The sequence below is a fragment of the Pygoscelis adeliae genome, unplaced genomic scaffold, assembly GCF_000699105.1.
Source record: "Pygoscelis adeliae isolate BGI_AS28 unplaced genomic scaffold, ASM69910v1 Scaffold206, whole genome shotgun sequence".
NCBI classification, from domain to species: Eukaryota; Metazoa; Chordata; class Aves; order Sphenisciformes; family Spheniscidae; genus Pygoscelis; species Pygoscelis adeliae.
This window is the reverse complement of record NW_008825052.1, coordinates 1505742-1525042: the sequence shown is the minus strand read 5'-3', so window position 1 is coordinate 1525042 and position 19301 is coordinate 1505742. Positions and strand designations below refer to the sequence as shown.

The window sequence follows — 19301 nt, the reverse complement described above, 5'->3', positions numbered from 1 at the left end:
ACTATGGAGCTGTGTCATGGCAGAAACAAATCTGAAAACAGCAGGCTGTGTTTGATTCTGCTTTTATACTTTCCTAAAAATGTGTATGTCTGCTGCATTCAGAAACAGAAGTTCCTGTGTGCAAAAGGAAATGCTGTTTTCTCTTTGTGTGTTAAGAATAAAACATTATGTATTTGCAGTAAGTATCTGTGACACTACATACCTTTTACACCTCTACTGTTACCAACCTGTGGATGTCTGAACGCAGACTGTCGAGCAGTGCTCCGGGGCCTCCATGCCCACTCTCCCCCTGCTCCCTGCAAGCATTCTCAATAGCCTTTGGGAGTTAAGCGGAGCCACTAGCACCCTTTCCTCCCGGGGTGGGGGGAGTACAAGGGCTTGCTATAACCTGTCTCTGGAGAGGAACATATGCATACACACACCCCTTCTTTCTTAGTGCGCTAAGAACAGCTGTAAAACCGACCCACTCAACTGAGGGTCTGACCAAGGCTAGGTCTAAGGAAAGTGGTTTCAAAAGCATAGCCAGACCTACATCCAAAACTAACGGTATATCTTTAACTAGAACGTATTTAAGATTGTGGAGGATACCTCTGTAGTCCTTAGGGGTATAGAAGCATTTGACTTCTTGATGCACAAGCAAATTTAACCAGATGAAATCTGTGAAAATTCTTTTTTTTTTCCCCTATTATTAAAATGGCACTCTGAAGACAAATTTACAGCAGTATTAACATGAAATTCTGTGACAGCTCTAAATGTAAGTCAGGCATGACTTACTGAAATCACCTTGTCCTTAAAGAATATTAATAACAGTGTCCTTATATGGCAAGTCTGCCATATCCTGGTATTTTGACAGTAATTAAAATAAATGGAAGGAGATTAAATAAAGCCTACTTCTTTAAATTGAGGAAGTTTCAAGCAGATTCCACAATGAAAAGACTATCTACAGGAAAGAAGTCCAGTTCTCATTGACAGGCAGAAACATACCTCATAGAACAATTACTTCCAATCAGAGTATTTAATCTGAGTTAACCAGGGTATTGTTATCCCTTTGCCAGAATCCCTGTGGAATTTTGATCAAAGATGTCATGTAATACACATTGTAATATACAGTGTAAGAGAATCAGAAGGAATATATCCTGTAATTTGTGAAGATCAGGTGCAGAATAGGAATTTGACAGAGGCAAATACAGATTCTTGTAGTCTCAAAAAATACATAAACTACCCATAGCAATGATCTACAGAAACAGAAAGTACCCATCAGGTCAGAAAGATCCAGGAGCCCCTTAAATTACTCCTTAGTTAACCTGCAAATACAAGATGTTGAAACTAAGTTAACAGGCATTGTATTCCGATAGAGTAAATTTTTAGGTGGATTTGAGGCTTGCTTATCTAACTGTTTTGGGGCCCTGAAAGTTTCCAGATATATGTGTGGGGGAGGAAGTCTACTCCTAGACAAAGCAAGATTCCAGTGAGGTCAAAGCAGTAAGGGTGGCCTAAGGCTACTGAGTAGGAGCTATGAATAAGACTCCTAACACCCTCTCTTTCAGGCTGCTCTCCAAAGGTAAAGGAGTGATGACCACCAGTTAACAAGAAGCATGACTTTCAAATACCAATACCCTAAAGATATAAATCACAAGTCCACCCAGTTATCAAGAACAAAGAGGATTTTGAAAGCTAACCTGCCTAAGTTATGTCAGATAAAGGAGAATCGGGAAAATTACATGCGTGATGTACTGCCACAGGGTAGACTGTCCAGAGTTAAAAAGCACATGCCTTCCTCTATGTCTGAATTAGAAGACCAACCCAAAATGAGTAAGTTACTTCAAACCCAAAATGGTTTGGTCATTCAAAACAGCAATACATACTGTATCTTATTCCACATATGTCCTAACTCTGTACTGCTGGACACATTGACACAAATTTCAGTCTTCAGCTCAAACTTTGGTTGATAAGTTATACTCAAACTGGTAAGTAGAAAGACAATACGTATCTCCACATACTATGTATAGTGCAAGTTATGAATAAAAAACTGGAAGTTCAGCTTCTGTTCATTTATGGTTAATCTTTTTAAATAGTTCACTAGTTCTGACAGTTCTATAAACTTACAAAACTAATTTCTTTAAGAGCTAAGATCTCCTGCTCAGCGAGCAATTATCCAAAGATTAGTGTCTGGTAATTCATTTATTCCCTTCAATGAGCAGAAATAATGGGGATTGGGTTTCTCTGACTTTAAGCAGCTCATGCTCAGTTACTACCAGATGCTCAAAGTCATCACAATGAATCAGAGCAGGAAAATACATTAATTGGATTAAGTGTTACTTTTACCTTTCCCTCTTTCTGATTGAAAGTGGAGAACATTTTACCTCATTTAATATGAGGAATGTAAAAGTAAACGTAATAAGAATAATAGTAGAACTAGTAAAGTAACAGAAGAGTAATTCCATTTTCCTGCATTTCTTCTCTGGTTTGAGAGCTCAGAAAAGCAAATGGTTGCAGACGACTCAGCTGCAGAAACTGTAGAAACCAGTGCTTCATAGTGGCAATTTGCATCAGTAAAGTATTGAGAGCTCATACATACAGGAAGTCAGACCTTACATCTTGGTCTGCTGAAAATCAACAACAACAAAACAAAATCTTGAGATGAATTGTCTAATAACATTCTTACTTAAGGGGAAGAGGGAACAATTTCAGAAATTAAAAGCCTAAAATACTCTTCAAGCCATTTTCTAATAGGGCAGCATTGACCTTTCCAGATGCTGCCCATATACAGACAATAAATGTTAAGAAAAGAAGGAAGTGGCTCTTCATTTGCATGCAGAACCTTGGGAGTGCCACTGGTTGCCTACACCTGTTTAAGCCAAAACCAGGCAGCATGCTATGAAAATAGACTGTTGGAATAGCAACTGGTCTATTTTCAGAGAAACTGAAAGCATTACAGAAAAAAGTAGAATGCTCAAGTTAAATAAACAATAAAAACAAGATAGAAGCATTTTAATATATAATACACATGCAGCATATGTAACAGTGAGTACCAATGTGAACGTAATCAGGACTTTTTACATCAAGAGATCAGCATACATAATGTCTAGGCTTTCAGATTCAGTTTTTCAATTGTTGTTCTATCTAAATTGTAATACCAACATAACCCAAAAGTATCTACAGATTCTGTTATAGCTGTATGTTTTTAAGTTATATTTGCTACAATGTTTTCTTAAGTGTTTTCCTTAGAATAAGAAAACATTACCAGAATGCTTCCGCTTGTATTTGCCTATATCTAGCTAAATCCTAGTGAGCTAGTTTACTTATTAGACAGTTTCCTCCTAAAAACTCTAAACTTCATTTACAAGTATTTGGTCGTCTTCATAAGATAATTAACACATGACCAAACATCTCAAATAGCACATTAGCCCAGCCGACACTTTAAAATTAAAAAAAATAGTTGACTGGCAGGTACCATCTGGCATCTCCCAGATGCCAGATACTCTGGCAAAGCATTATGCCCTGCCATGACAAATTTCAGAGGAGCAAAGCACTGCTTCAGAGAGGAAGCAATTTTCAGTTTCCAGCTCCTACAAAATGTGGGGCTCAGCATGAATTCCCTCTCCCGGAGGCGGGACATAACTAACTGACACTGTCTGGCCTCTATGTATGCCAGGGGCTCTGTAATCCTGCCAAGGTCAAAACTGGAAACAGAAAGGCGGGGGGAGGGGGGGAAATCACACTGAGCAGCTATATCTTGCCTCTGAGAACATGCTTTAGAAGTCTACCAATGTTGGCTGGTAAACTACTTCATCTTTCTTGATGTATTCACATTGATTTTTCTTCTGTGTAGCTTAACCTTGCACATCAGCAAACCACTGGCCACAATCATATGCCTGGAAAAGCTGCCTATAACTGCCTCATATTTGGAAATGGCTGAAAATAATGCAGCATCTACAATTATAGCCTGTTAGGAGCTATATAAATGAATTTAAGCATTCCAACTACAAGATGAATTTACCTTTACTTCCGAGGAACAGAATCACACAAAAGTGTTGGCCACAGACTCGGAATCAGCCTGTTTTCCATATGCACATGAACTACATTCTAGAGCAATTAGAGGTTGACACTCATACAACATCACATGGAAGACAGTTCAACAAAAACAGCTAAATTAGTAACTACATAAAACATCAGAGCATCAAACAGTTCTATGGGACATTGTTTTCTGTACCGATCTTATCAGGCTCTGATAAACCTTCAAAAGGGAAGGTAGCTTTGACAATAAAACCCCTAAAGATCCAACCAGCTGGGTTTGTAATGTGATCTCTAACTAGCAAGCACTGGTGTGCATGTCGGAGTGTGGATACTATTAGTCAGAGTGAAGACAGTATAGATGTAGCACATACTCACAAGCGCATGATAGTATTTTTTGTTGTGCCCACCAACAAAAATGAAACACTCAGGGTCAATACAGGACACCTGGAGTTGAATTCAACTTCCATGTTAAAGCACTCAAGTGTAGATGTCTGAGTGAGGAGTCAAAGCTCCCACTAGAGTCAGTGGAGATCTAGTCAGCACAGCCAGGGTAAATTGCAGTTTCAGCCCACCCTAAAGTTGAAGCTTGCATCTGCCCAGCTGAGTAACTTTCCAGATTCCACTGAATATACAGAATAGATCTCCATCTACTATAATCTGCAAGTTGAATCCCATACCTTGCCAGTTCTCTCCTGGTGTAACATCACTCTTGCATATTTTGCATCACTGGCTGAAAACACTTATGTCACCCAACATTCCAGTAAAGCAAAACAGACAAGCAGAGCAAGGCAAAAGAAAAAAACACCAATAAAAGCAAAATGCACATTACTGGTCCAGTGTGATGCCAAGCATCACCGAATGATTGGCACCAGTGCCATTTAGGAAGGCTGCATTGCACCTCAGTACATATCATGCCTTTGAGAACATAACAAAACCTTCCAACCATTGCATTTGCTTCAACAGTCCCATAGTGACCCAGATAAAAACAGGAAAAAGGCAGGCAAGGAAGGGAACAACTATATATAGTTTACCTATTTATGATTTTAGCACATGCCAGAAATAACTATTGAGAGCAAAAATGCAGCTATAATACTTCCAAACTGATACTCCTTAAATTGGAGACAAGCATATGAACAGACTAGCTCTAAAATCCTACGGTACTGTTTTCTATCACGAAACATTTGTGATATCCTTGTCTTACTAAACTGAAATTCATTACCTACAGAATTTCAAAGGACCTGTGCCTGTCTAAGCTAAGCCAATTGCACATAGAAAAAGGCTTTACAATTATGAAATGACTTCATAAAAAAATTGAAAGAATAGCTAAAGACAAAAAGTAACTGCTAAAACAAATGACAATGCCAACAGCAAAGCATAGCTGTAATTAGAAGCAGTACAAGTCAATTTGGAAGATAAGAGCTAATATAATCAAGCAAATAAAATCTGTGTGGATACAGCGTTCTCACTAGAGGGTAGCTTAACAAGACATGTCCTACCTTTAAAATAAACAGATTGATTTTACCTTTGATCTCTTCTTCACCAGCCCTAACAATTGTGGAGGCTCCTTCTTCCTTCCTCTGCATTTACTCTAGTCCCAAACTCCCCTCATTTCAACTATCTTTGCATTAACACTGCTAAGCCATTCTCTAACCACCTTTTAGATTCCCACTAAACATCCATGCACTCCCCGAATCACAAACCCTTAATCCCATTCCTCAGTCAATGTCTTTGTGTTCTACAAAGCTACATTCAACACTTCACTAAAAGGTTTGCCACTACAGGCATTTATTCAAGAAAATGAAGAATTTTATTAATTATGCAGTTTCACACTTAGTGGCAAGATTACCTTAAAATTAATTGATCACACTCCCAAGCTCTGAGTTGTGCACAAAGACAGGGGGTAATGGCACGGGGAGCCTGAGAGGAAAAACAGTTAGTTTATGGCCCTTTGATTCTTCTATCAGGAAATTTAAAGTTAAGAAAAGGTAGAGCTTACAAACTGATGGAGGGCCCTGCATTACATAGCAGACGCACTGCCTTTGCTAAAAATAAAGAGTAGGCAGTGAGGGCCTACAGCTTGTTAGGAAACAGAGAAGGTATATACAAGATACAGTAATTGTTAGAGGGCAATCTCTAACAGCCTTTATGGGCTTTTATGTCATATAGGTCATATAAGTAACATGTTGTTAATTTTATATATATCTATTAAGCAGGATGCAGAGCAAAAGTCAAAGAAGTATCTTAAGCTCCAGAATAGGAAATATTATCAGGATTGATTCTTAAGTATATTAATATATGTATTTGATCAGAATCATCACTGGTTTGTAACACAGGAAACAGTGCTAAAAACTGTGTGGACAAAATCTAGCATTTAATGTCTTAAAAGAAAAAAAAAGCATGATTTACTTAATTTCTGAGAAGATCCAATAAATCTACTGATCAGCTACAATCACACCAGCCAGAAATTCAATCACTGGTTTGTAACACAGGAAACAGTGCTAAAAACTTTTTTGGACAAAATCTAGCATTTAATGTCTTAAAAGAAAAAAAAAGCATGATTTACTTAATTTCTGAGAAGATCCAATAAATCTACTGATCAGCTACAATCACACCAGCCAGAAATTCACAAACTAGTCACCTTGTTCACATTACTATTACTAGCCATTTCTAAGGCTAAATATGACCACTCTTAATTATCTGTTAAAGTCCATTGAGCCTCCTCTATTTCAGATTTTAGTTTAACACACAAAACAAAACCAGTGACCAGGTTTTAAGCCATTATGCCCAAGCTGTGGTATGTCAGTCACAGAAGCTTTTCTCTTCCAGAAAAGCAGAAATAAGTATGTTGAAGAGGAATTACAGAACAGGTCATGCAGCGCTCTACAGAGCTCTGAAAAAGCTCAAGAAAAGCGGAGCTCTAACCTTGTTTTTAAAACAAGGTCTTGACAAAAACAATGAAAGCCCTTCCATTCTAAGAATACTGTATGTAATACCAACATCTTCTGCACAGTAAACACTGACCAGCAATCTCTCAGGCTGACTTCCTATCCTAAAGAACTAGCACTCAAAGTTTCCACAGAATCCACACTGCTTATAAACAAAAAGCTGTGAGAAATGCTAAGATTTACCACCTTCAGAAGGCAATGTAAAACTTGCAGCAAACTTACATCTTGACATTAAGTTTGTAGGTTTCAAATTAAGGATCAGAATGAAAAGGATATAAGACTGCTCTCACATTAAGAATCTACATCCTTTTCGTTTGAAACTCCAGAACAACCACACAGGTCCAGTTGTAGGCAGTCTTAAAGACATGATACAATTTTTCACCTGGCTTTTAAATCTACTGTTTATAGCACCACCCTTACCTACCCTGATCAGGAAAATACGCACCTCGAAGACTGGTAGGTGGGATACCTCACAAAACAGGAAGAAATCTCAGTTGTTCAGAAGCAGCCATGACTGTATCCCAAAGAACAAGCAGCAGAGTAGTTTGTAGGGTGTCTGCCTGTCCCTACCTGTATTTCCCAATACAATTATCCTTAATAAATACAGTTAGATTATTTACAAAATATTTAAAAATATTTTGACCAATTGCTGAAATAATACATGTTCAGCAAAAAAATTAATACAGTATACAGTTGTTTTGTCACAGACCTTGATATAGAGACTGAACTTGTATCATAACATATATTAATAGTAAATTAAATTTATTATACCACATGTACAAAAGATTAATACTGTCTGAAAAACAAATGCACTAAACTGTTAATTTCAGGATTAACACTATTTGAAATTAGAAGCTTACAAAAGCATTTTGTCACACTTCTTGAAGATATTTACATAGGCAAATTAGTTTGACAACTCTGAAGTAGCATGAATTGCATGCAACATACTATTTTCTTTGCCCAATATTAGAAAAAGCAATAAAAATCCAGAACACCAGAGTTGGGTCATGCTGACTAAACTTCTGACTATGCATACAAAGACTAATGTTGTCCATACCGATTTTGTGCAGCTCTCTCTACTCCAGCCTTTCCACTAAGCTACCCAGTTCTCTCCCTGTCCCCCCCCACACACCTTCAAGGGTCAGTGGTTTCACTGCATGAAACTAAATGTTCATTAAACTGCTGCACTATGAACAAAAGACTTTGATATGTAGAGAGGTGTAAAAAGTGTTAATTCTCCATGCTTCAATTTGTAAAAAATGGGGTTACTCTGATAGGATTAGAAAATACATCTCAAGCTTGCACATTTTATTTAAGCTTCCAGAAAACTTCCTAGTGTTGATTTAATTTTCTAGATCACTGCCTGCACCCAGCAGTGTCAGAAATTATAATTCGAGAGTTCTAATTTCTTTCGAGTTTGGAATGCAGTGTTGGGTTTTAAAGAGCCTAAGCTACACAAATATTTCAAAGGTAGGAAATTACTTGAAGGTATAAAAGAGCAAAGGGCAATTTCAAATTTGCTTTTATGTGCCAAAACCATAAAGGCTTTCTTTAAAGTACATACCTTCAGTTTTGTCACACACATGACAACTTAAACCAATGAACTCAAGCGGCCACAGGCAGTATTTTCACAAATTAATTGAAGGAGAACCTAGAAGTCATCATATAAATTGCACACTCAAGATTTGAAAAAAAATGTTATCTAGCAACACTACATCGACTTTCTGATAAGGTTGTTACTCTGAACCATGACACATACCACTGACACATGTCCAAAATATGCACCATAGTTCAGGTTCTTGATTTCAATCTCACTTGCTTTGAGGTTAATAGCATCTTTAGGTAAAGCACCATTACCACACCTTTTTTCCTCTCAAAAAAATAAGCAGCATTATATAGCAGCTGATGTCATCAATCAGTTCAAACCACTCTGAAACTACTATAGTACGTGCTAAACATGGAGCAAACTGACAGTAAGTAGGCTTTCAGTCTCACTTATGTAACCCATTGAGATTATTCCAATCCCAGCACGTTCTCCAGCATGTTTAATTATAACACAGGATCAGGTTACTGTCCAAGTAAGCCGTGGCCCAAGAACACTTAGTACTTCTGATTCTTTTGATAGGAGATACAGGCCTCCTTGAGCAAACCTAATTGGTTTCTGTTGTATACCAGTGTCCTTGTTGTTTAGCTGTTCATCCTGTATACTGCTTAGTTGCCATCCAGACTCTAGTCTAGAGCAAACTAAGCAGGCTCCTTGAGACATGCAGATAGTACATGCCTGGATATAGACAGTAAACAGGACAGAGTCACAATAGTCAGTCCAAGGACAACAGTGGGTTCTGGAGGGCCAATACCAGAGACGGCACAGACAAAAGCCTTCAAAGATAAGGCACGTCTCAACATTCACTAAGGATTACTTTTTAATGAATACAAACATTCTCTTTTCTTTTTGAATTCTTTGGCTCTTCAGCATTCAATCCAATACAGTAAGAGCCCAAACTAGGACTAATTCTAATTAGAAGAATCCCTTTTTGGTGTTGTAGTTAAGACTTTTTTTTTTTTGCAAAAAGAGCAGCTTTCTTACCTGGTACACAAGAACACTGTTGCTAGTCATCATATAATGAACTTGCAATTATCAAAGCTGTGTTTTGTTCCAAGAGAAAGGAGTGTTGATTCCTTCTAGACTGCAGAAGCAGGAAGCTTAACGACCACAATTTATTTAGGACATTCTACCATAGTGCTTTATCCTTGCTCAGAGTTACAGCATTGATAAGAGTTAAAATTATTAAATATTTTAAAAATCTGTCAACTGTGGTATCAGCATACTTCTTTACCATGAACTAGAAAGTTTTTTGTGTACTTACCCAATGCATTTTCTATTTGGAACATCATTGAAGCATCTCGAAAAAATGGCTAAAACCCAGACCATGAGCCAGAAGACAATCCTTACTGCCCATTTCACAAGTCACTTGCAAGAGGGCAATAGTTAGAGATTAAGGGAATTACATTAATAGCTAGCATGTTTTAAATTACTTATTATTCCTCATATATATATGTTCTTAAAAAATGCAAAAGAAAAAACTATTCTGAGGTACTTTGAACGTATACATAAAGTACAGCTCTACTGAACAAAGCACACTGCAGAAGATAGACAGCCAAAGAATTCACTACTTCTGCTTATTACAGCAAAAAGGCAACAAGAAAGTTGCTTTACAACTTGCAGTCCAAATACAACCCCACCACCTAAGGGAGACAAAGTTCCATGGGATTATAGACATGCTGCTGATAGCAGCAAGAGGCTGGGCTCAACATCCCAGTAATCCCTTCCTGTGTGCGGGAACTAACGCTGATGATTTTTAAATTGGTCCCATCCTTTCTAAAAGGCTTAGCTATTAGAACAAGTCATTCCTATCCAGCTCCCATGAAAATTAATGGCAGGATATAAACCAGAGATGCTGTTATTGTAATAAATTAGATTTCTGGAAGTAAAACAGTACTGTAAGATCACAAGGGAATGTTTTCTCTTAGAATTATCCCTTCTGTACATACTTGCTGAAGGTTAAACTGCAGTAGACGACAGCCGCATTAACCGTGTGTGTTCACAAAACAAAAGACTAAAAAATTTGTGGAAGATACATGAAAGAACCTGTATTATTCCTTCTGCCACAATGGGTATTCTAAAATAAAGGCGTTATATTATCAGTGCTACATTAGCTTGAACGCAAGTAATTAGTACAACTCCCTCCTTGTACTTCACAGAGCAGAAGCAATTTCAAATTGGGCAATTACTTGCTAAGCACGATAGATCAATGTTTATTGAAAATCCTTATTTTCCTTAGCAACACACAGCAATGTAAGTTAGAATTTTATGAATATTCCTCTCATTTCAAGGCATGACCTTTGAGGTGTAGGATTCTATTAAAACTTTTTATTCATAATTCAGACCAACAAACCCTTCTCTTCCCTATGATGTTACATTACATAAAGATTTGGAAAAAAATTGTCTTAAAAATCCAGACTAAGATTTATATAGGTATTTCTGAAAACTAAACTGAAGGGGTTTTTTTTTAAACACAAGTTTTGTTTAAAAGGCTAGAAAATATCAAGAGTTCCAATTACAAAATTTTCTTAACATTTAGCAAACTAAAGACGCTTTCATGTGACTGATCAAATACTTATACCGATTCCCAAATGTTTTAAGTATTAATAAACTAACCCATAAATCTAGAAATGAGGAATTGAACTACAGATTAGGATAGTTTCCAAGTATATAACAATTCTACAGCTAAACCTGAACTGCCACTCAGTTCCTCAGTTAAGATTATCTGCATCTTCAAATAGTAAATAAAATCTATATAAAATTTAGAAAACATTAAATACTAAATTTCATACGACTGTTGAACCCTCACATTATGAAAGGGGCTGGCCTAGAGCACAGCTCCGACAGCACAGCGGAGGCAGCCAGACACAGCAGTTTGCACAGCAGTTAGCCAACAGCAGGGCATACCAAAGAGGGCCAGCAGCTCTTCTCAGAACAGCAAACACTTGCTCAGCAGTGGTGGTGCCACAGGGCACAGTCCCCAGCAACCAGTGGAGCAACTGTCCCTGTCATACCATAGGTGCCGACCCAGACTGTGCTCCTGAGGGAGGATCCATCTGAGCACGTCTGGGGCCCCTCACTGAGGCAGCAGGAGCCAGACTACTTGCCTGCAGGAGGTGTGTGCTGGTGGAATATGTGTGTTACCAAGAGAAGGAAATGTGGGAGGCGGTCAGCACACTGCACAGCATTGGAGATGACAAGAAAGATTGACTTTATCTTCTCCGAGACCCTGAAGCTTCAATAGTCTGAACACCCAACTGTGCTAAAGGAAGAGCAGGCAGTCTGCTTATTACTGTGAACCCAGCAAAGGGCTGCAAAGTTGTTCAAGGAATTGGAGCATCCAACATACAATGAGAGGCTGACAGAGGTGGGGTTGCTTAGGCTCAAGAAAAGACTCAGGGGTGAATCTTATAAGTGTGCATAAATACCTGAGGAGAGGAAGTAAAAAAAGACTGAGCCAAACTCTTCTCAGTGGTATTCAGTGGAAGGACAAGAAGCAATGAGCACAAATTGAAACACAGCAAATTCCATTTAAATGTAAGAAAAATCTTTTTTACTGTGAGGGTGGTCAAACACTGGCACAGATCACCCACAGAGGTTGTGGAGTCTCCATCCTTGGAGATGGTCAAAACCCAACCGGGCAAGGTCCTCAGCAGCCCACTCTAGTAGATGTTGCTTCAAGCAGAGAGGCTACAGCCTTAACCATTTTGTTAGTATCTATAATTACCGAATTAACTCAAACTGGCTAAAAGAATAAATAGACAAATTATGCTTTAACAGTTTGAGAACAGTCCACTACATTTCTTCATGCAAAACTAGTAACTGAATAAAAGAGACTGATAACATTTAGACTTCAAGTTGGCCTTTAACAACACACCTCTCAAGAGGCTAAAGAAATCAAACCATGAGAAAAGAGACAGAATATTATCAGGAAACTTAAAGTGTCTGGAGGCAAAGCAGACTAAGTTAAGATGAAATCATCTTTATGGATAGGCAAACAGCACTAAGCACTGGTACATGTCGCTAAGTCTAAGAGGGTCTATTAATAAACATATACATTTTGCTAACTTCATCTTTAGACAGCAGTTATTTAGGCTAACTCAAAAATCAGGAAGGGATTTAAGGAACCTCAAAGAATGGTAGCCAAAATGGATGAGTAAGACAACACTGAACAGACTACAGGGACCAATTAAACAAAACAAAGCTGAAGAGTAAGGAGCAAGGCACACTGGAAAACTTCAAAGTCAACTAAACTCCACTGAATGCAGGTATTAATAAAAAGCAGCAAGAAAAACATTAGGTTATGTAAATAATGCAAGCGAGATGCACAATGTCATCATAGTACATCATGTCATGCTATAAAACAGCAGAGCCTCATTTGGAATGACACACAGTACCTTTCTTTTCCATATTACAGAAGGTTATAGAAGCACCAGAGACAATGACAAAGAAATAACATTAATTGATAGTATGAGAAATGTTCCACATGGAACAAAACTGTTAAGACTTGAAAGATTTATCCAAGGAAAAGACATAAGGAGACACATGCATGAAAATATATATACACACACACACCAGTCCCAGGCCACTTTGTCTGAAAGCAAAATGGCAGAAGGCAGACCAGCAAGCCATCTAGATAAAGTATCTTCAAAATTAATGACAAAAAAGTTTCTTCTGCTAGTTGAAAAATCAAACTATGTTTGAGTCTTTATCCATCTGCAGAACAGTCTAACCATGTGATACTGCTGCTTACTTGGATTAGAAATGAGAGCGCTCAATTAAAAGATTTTACATACACCCTTTAGACATTGCCACTTAAGGATGAGACTGGAAAACAGTCAGTTTTAACACTATCTTAAGAACCATCAAACAAGGCCTTTCTCTTATGAATAAAAAATAAGCCAAAAATAAAGCTTCATTTTAACACTTTCACTTAATTTTTTTAAAGATGTTTTAAACTATTTTAACCTCATTTTTCAGAGCTCTTTCATTACTTTGATGCATGTAACCAGATTAGCATAGCTACAGGGAGGCACTAACTACATTTAGCTTTTTAGTGTTGTAACAATGTAATAGCTTGAAGAGAACTTCATCTTTACTGATAAGGTTACACTAACAGCAAATTACTCTGCGGGACATTCAACAACATTTTTCTTTCATTCAACTTTTCACCTCATGAATAAAGTACAGTAAAAACTTAGTATTTAGGTGTGTTTGGTTGAAGGAGATTTTAGAGGATACAGTTTTGTCTGAAAGGCAGCACACAAAAGCTCATAACTTGAGACACATGCATTTAATGCAGAGTGGTGGCAATAGGCAGCCATCTTTACAATTTTATAGTGATGTTTCATCCCTGTGAAATGAAAGTACTGCCTCTAAAGAAGCCCAAAAAATAAACTGGTAACTAGCTTTCAGACACCTTAGGAAGATTATTCGCCCTAATAAAACAACTTGTTGCAAGTTAAATCTGCAGTTGGAACAGGAGGAAATCTAACCAATATGAATTCCAACAAGAGAAAAACACAAAGAGACAACCTAACTAGCAGGCACAAGGCTAATCAGTCTGCAAAGTAGTTATCAAGAGTACAAGAGAAATGCTCCAGAGCTGGAGGCATAAAAATATATGTGCTTGTGTGTATACATAAACAATAGTGGTATTAACTATTCTGTCCTAAAACAGGACAGCATACTACAGAAATTACTTTCAACTTTCCAGTTTGACCCAGTCATAATTTCAACTACTCCAGAGCCTTCATTTACATACACATTTATAACCACAAAGCCAGGTCAAAAGAGTACAAAAATATGACTGTCGCTGAATAAAATGAATTGTTACTTTTGTATCAGGTTGGTTTTCAGCCAATCTGCTCCCGTTGCTGGTTCCCTGCACTGGTTTCAATGGCCACACAAACATGGGAAGGAAGGCAGGCTACAGCAGCACCAATAACCATTGGTCCAAGATTTGTGGAACTACATCCTTCATTGCAATGTAATCCTTATTGACCAAACCGTTACACAGTAGTGTGCTTTCTTGTACCTCACACAAATTACAGTTCTGTGCTCTGATAACTTCTGTGTTCCAAATTTGATTGAAATATCTTTTTCTCTCTCTTTTCAAGAAGTCAGCTGCTCTCTCATAAGCCATGTGACATAGTCCCAGCTTGCCAAGCTTCCCAATGTACTGGAAGCCACATCCCATAGAATTAGAGATGAAAGTGTGGTTCTGAAGGACAGTTACAGAACAAGGTCTTGAATGATAAAACTGCTGATAGCATTTTTATCACTGAAGCAAAGCTCAAGAAGATAGCAAAAGGTTCAAGGAAGGAGTAAAGGAAAAACTTCTCAACTTCAAACCGCCCCGTTAAATTAAAAAGCCAGCCCTGCTCAGCAAAATTAAATTACCATATATGGTAGCGGTTCACTTGTTCTCAACACTTGTAGATCTCTGTGGTCATCCAACATCATTTTCACAGTATCTGAATTACGCCCTGGATATGACAGCAGAGGCAGGACTCTCCTCCTCCTCCCTGCCCTATCGTACCCGCAGCAATCCAGCTCCAAGAGCCCCGATGGTGCTGATGGTGTTAAGCCAGCTCAACGAACCACCAATCATTCTGATATCCAGATACATCACCAAAGGCTGCACCTTACAAAGTCAAACCAAGGTAGGTAACATACAAGCACATGGATAACCAGTTCAGGCCAGCTGATGCACTGTCTTCCAATAACACTTGCTAACACAAAACAAACATGAGGATGCAGAACAGTAATAACAGTACATACGCACTGTGCAGAGATATTTGTGCAAGTGAAGATGAACAAGCATACAGAGAATAACCCAGTGGCCTTATAGAACCAGCACTGTAAATCATAGAAAGAGGAGTAATTAAACTAGTAGAACTAGTATTTTTATCTACCTTTTTTAATAATACCCAGTATTTTTCTCTATTGCCACTAGTATCTTAGTATTTATTTGCCTTTTGAAAACAGGTATGTGTACATACACACAAAAACCTATATAGCAGTGGCATCTATCAAGAGAGCGCACAACGCAGGACTAGATGGGGCTCGCATGCCAGATCTCTAACCAAGGTAACACAGGGGCTGGCTCAGTGCTCCACGACCCTTTGTGCCAACACCAACAGGGAGAGGAACCAAGTGCTTTTCCTGCCAGAAACTGGACTGGCCCCTTCAAGGACGATCAGGCTACAATTGCGTTTGAACACTAGAGACCTACTAGGTCTGCCCTGTTTCCAAGGACTGAGAGCCTCCCATATTTCATTGCCATTGTGTTTTTCCACCCAACTTGTTCCTCAGACACAATGAACTATAAACAACGAACGGAGTAGTTTCCTGAGACTTCAGGCGCATCTTTCTAGAAGTTTTATACTTACACTGGGGGCTTTTCCTCTTCTGTAGTTGTGCATCAATTAGCTTTTGAACAAAAAACTGGCTACACAAAGAAACAATGGAAGTGCTTACATAGTGCACTACATAAGCAAAGAAATGAGCTTTTTACTAATATGAATACTAAAATATCCTATACTAGTAATGTTCAAAATTTTTCATAAAAAATATGAATTATAATTAGATGCCCCTTGAAGAAATTTGTGAACCCTCTATAACCCACAGCACAAGTTTTTCCATTAACACTCCTAAATCCTGCAACGGTGTTAATTATAGTTATTCATCTTACTTATCCAGTGCTGATGCTGCATTCTGGAGGGAGCCTCGCTGCCTTGCCTGTACTTTTGGTTCCTTCCTTATCTGCAAGGCAGAGTCACTTCTTGACTACGTCCTCCTCCCTTCTGCCTCCTCCCACTTTGCCTTTCATACTGATAAACATCCATCTACCAAAAATAACAAAAATAGCACATACTATGATTATTTAATTCCCTCCCATTTTGCCTTACATAGAGATAGGCATCCATTATTAAGAGATAACAAAAATAGCATGTAGTCTACTTAATTCCTCTTTTTCAGGAGAACACCAGGTAAGAGAAAACTACTGGCTGGTCCCAAAAGAGCAGGCACACAAAAACTTCTGACAACAGCTAAGTAATCTGGGAGTTAAAAGAAGTTGAATTCTGTGGTACTCTGGATCAACTGCAAGATTCCATAGACACCTGGGGTCCCAGGAGAGATTACCTGGAATATTCATGCCTCTCAAAAAATCAGCATTTCAGATTTTAAAGAAATAATTTTTTTCAGAAGGATTAGAGTATTAAACTTCGTATTCCAAAGCAAAACCACACAGCAAGAAAACTTTCGTTACAAATCACAGTTTTCAAATTCATTAAACCTGACTCAAACTCAGTCTCCACTGCCAGTTTTGAGTCTCCACTGCCAGTTTTGAGCCCGAACACAAGAGACTAACTAGATTAAGTACTATAATCAATACAATGATCAGGCTAGGGTTTTCTCTAACACTAGAATCATACTGACTTTATCCCATTAGTCGTTCTTTTTCTTTCTACAGCACGCCAGCTAATCCAGTGTTCATTAATAGCTACACTAAGTGCAATTTGCCATTTCTGATCATAGCTCCCCTTTATGGCAAGCTAAATACTCTATCAGAATTTGTTTAGTTCACTCTTGGTCCTATCTTCAACGAGATTAAAAAAGAGCAGACAAACAGTTTCTAGGTGATGAAGTTCAACATTAAGGAACAAAAAGTCCTGTTTGACAGCTTCTACTCAGTCTTTATGGTGCCCAGATTCATTAGGGTACTTTCAGGTATTAAAAGGAAGGACACCTTTTTATCTGCTGTTCGGCTATTTACAGGAAGCACATTTGTATTTGCAGTCCTCCTCCTTCGCATGCACACAAGTCATCTAAGTCAAGGCAGCTATCTCATGCTATTTCCCCCAGCTTAAACCCATTTGGATTTAAAAAAGCAAAATGAGTGTCTCCTGCATTACCCAAACCAGAGCACGTCTGACAGAGCAAAACAAAATGCAGCTGTAGCTTTTTTTTTTTAAATAAAAAAGAAGTAGTGATGCAGGAGGTGCTGGCTGCATCCAGGACTCTGAACTCTTCCTGCTCTTCTAAGCAGGATGCAAAACTAGGCTCTAAAGCCAGGTTCCATTTTTTCCTCACTCTCTTCTACAGTTGGGCAAATTTTCAAAAAAACATGGGTGGAGCACACCTGCAATCTCACCTCACTTAAACACCAGTGGTGCAATTACTCTTCTGGAAGGTAAAAGATAATAATTTCAATTCTCCTCTTGTTGATTATTTCGACTACTGCACTATTACCTAAAAGTCAATTTTTTTTTTTTTAAAGTACAAGAAGACTATTTTGGGAGATTGTTACTAGAGAACCAGGATCCTCAGAAAAAGCAACTACACCTCTGTACCATGAACAGACAGGGTATCAACCACCCATGTGTTTCTGCATTTCTGACTGGCCAGTGGCTCCCAGGTCAGTATGCAAATGTTCACAGCACCTCCTCTGAACAACCTCCTGTAGGTGCTGAGGAGCCTAGGCACCTGCTTCTGGGTATGCTTCTGTGAAGCAGGCACTGCCACACCTGATGAATAGACATACATAGCTTCCCATCCTTCTAGCTCAAGAACACTGAGCAATACACATTGTACATCACCACAAACAGTTCAAATGCTGGACAGCACATCACTTAATGCTCCACCACAGCGTTCCAGCTTTCTTACTTCAGTCTAAACACCTGCCCTGGTTTTCTACTTCAGACAAAAATATTGTTATTAAGTCAAGGGAGGAAAATTAGCTTCTTTGTCTCCTACATCTCAACTTTAGGCCCACTTATCCTGATATTAAGGAAGCAAATTTCAAAACTCTTTTAAAAGGTCTGTAACACCACTCTGTACTGATGAAGTTTCCTAGAAGGTTTACACCTCTCCAGGGCTATGTAGCTGGAACTCCTTTTTTTAGTAAGGAACAAAAACACAGAAGACAATGTTTGTTTTTTTTAACATTTCATTTTAATATTTTACTATGTAAGCTACCTTTTAAATAAGCCAACTTTATTTTACTATAATAAATAATAATTATTAATTCATTATTACTGCGAGAGCCAAAAACTGCATTTCCTCAACTTACAAAGTCAACGCACAAGACACTTTTCGAAGAGAGCTTGCATAAAATAAAATAGAATATATGCTCACCTTTGAATTAATTGATACTTATGCGTCTAGAATGGTTTAATTAGTAATGGCAGAGTGAAGATTTGATTGTGATAGTATTGTTATGTCTTTAGTAAACATCATTAACTTTACCGGTGAGTTTTGGGATATTGGTTACAGCACTAAATCTGCACATCGAAACGCTGGTTTTGACAACTGTTAAGCCCATTCTTGATATGTTTTAAGTGCTGCTGTACCCCACTGTTAATTAATCGTTTAGACGAATCATTAGGCTAACGGGGTCGGGGGAATAAAACTTTCTGGGACCGGAAGCATGCATTTTTCCCCACAACGCACGATGACAGATACCTAAAAATACTGCCGTGGAAGGAGTCAGAGCACACCTGCTTCTCCCCCCGCGATGTCCCAGGAGCGTGCTGCCCCAAGCCCGGCCTCCGGGGCACGGCTGCGAGCGCAAACCCTCGCAGGGAGGAGAGAGGGGCTTCTCTTCGCCTCGATGAAACGAATGTTTCCGAGTCCCTCAGCCCAGCCCCACTTGCTTGCGGAGAGGCAGGCTCCGGCCCGGCCCTCCCGCCCGCCCCGAGGGGGGGTCTCTCGGCCTGCGGACAGAGAGG

General features: G+C 38.6%; 1 protein-coding gene across 1 annotated transcript in view; it reads right to left on the bottom strand.

The window, feature by feature from the left end:
- SLC16A10 (solute carrier family 16 (aromatic amino acid transporter), member 10) overlaps positions 1-276 on the bottom strand; it is a 58376-nt gene extending 58100 nt beyond the window's left edge. Inside the window, exon 1 of the mRNA XM_009326435.1 lies at positions 228-276. Coding sequence (XP_009324710.1) covers positions 228-276 — 49 coding nt within the window. The remainder of the gene's footprint in view (positions 1-227) is intronic.
- Between the last annotated feature and the right edge of the window lie 19025 nt (positions 277-19301).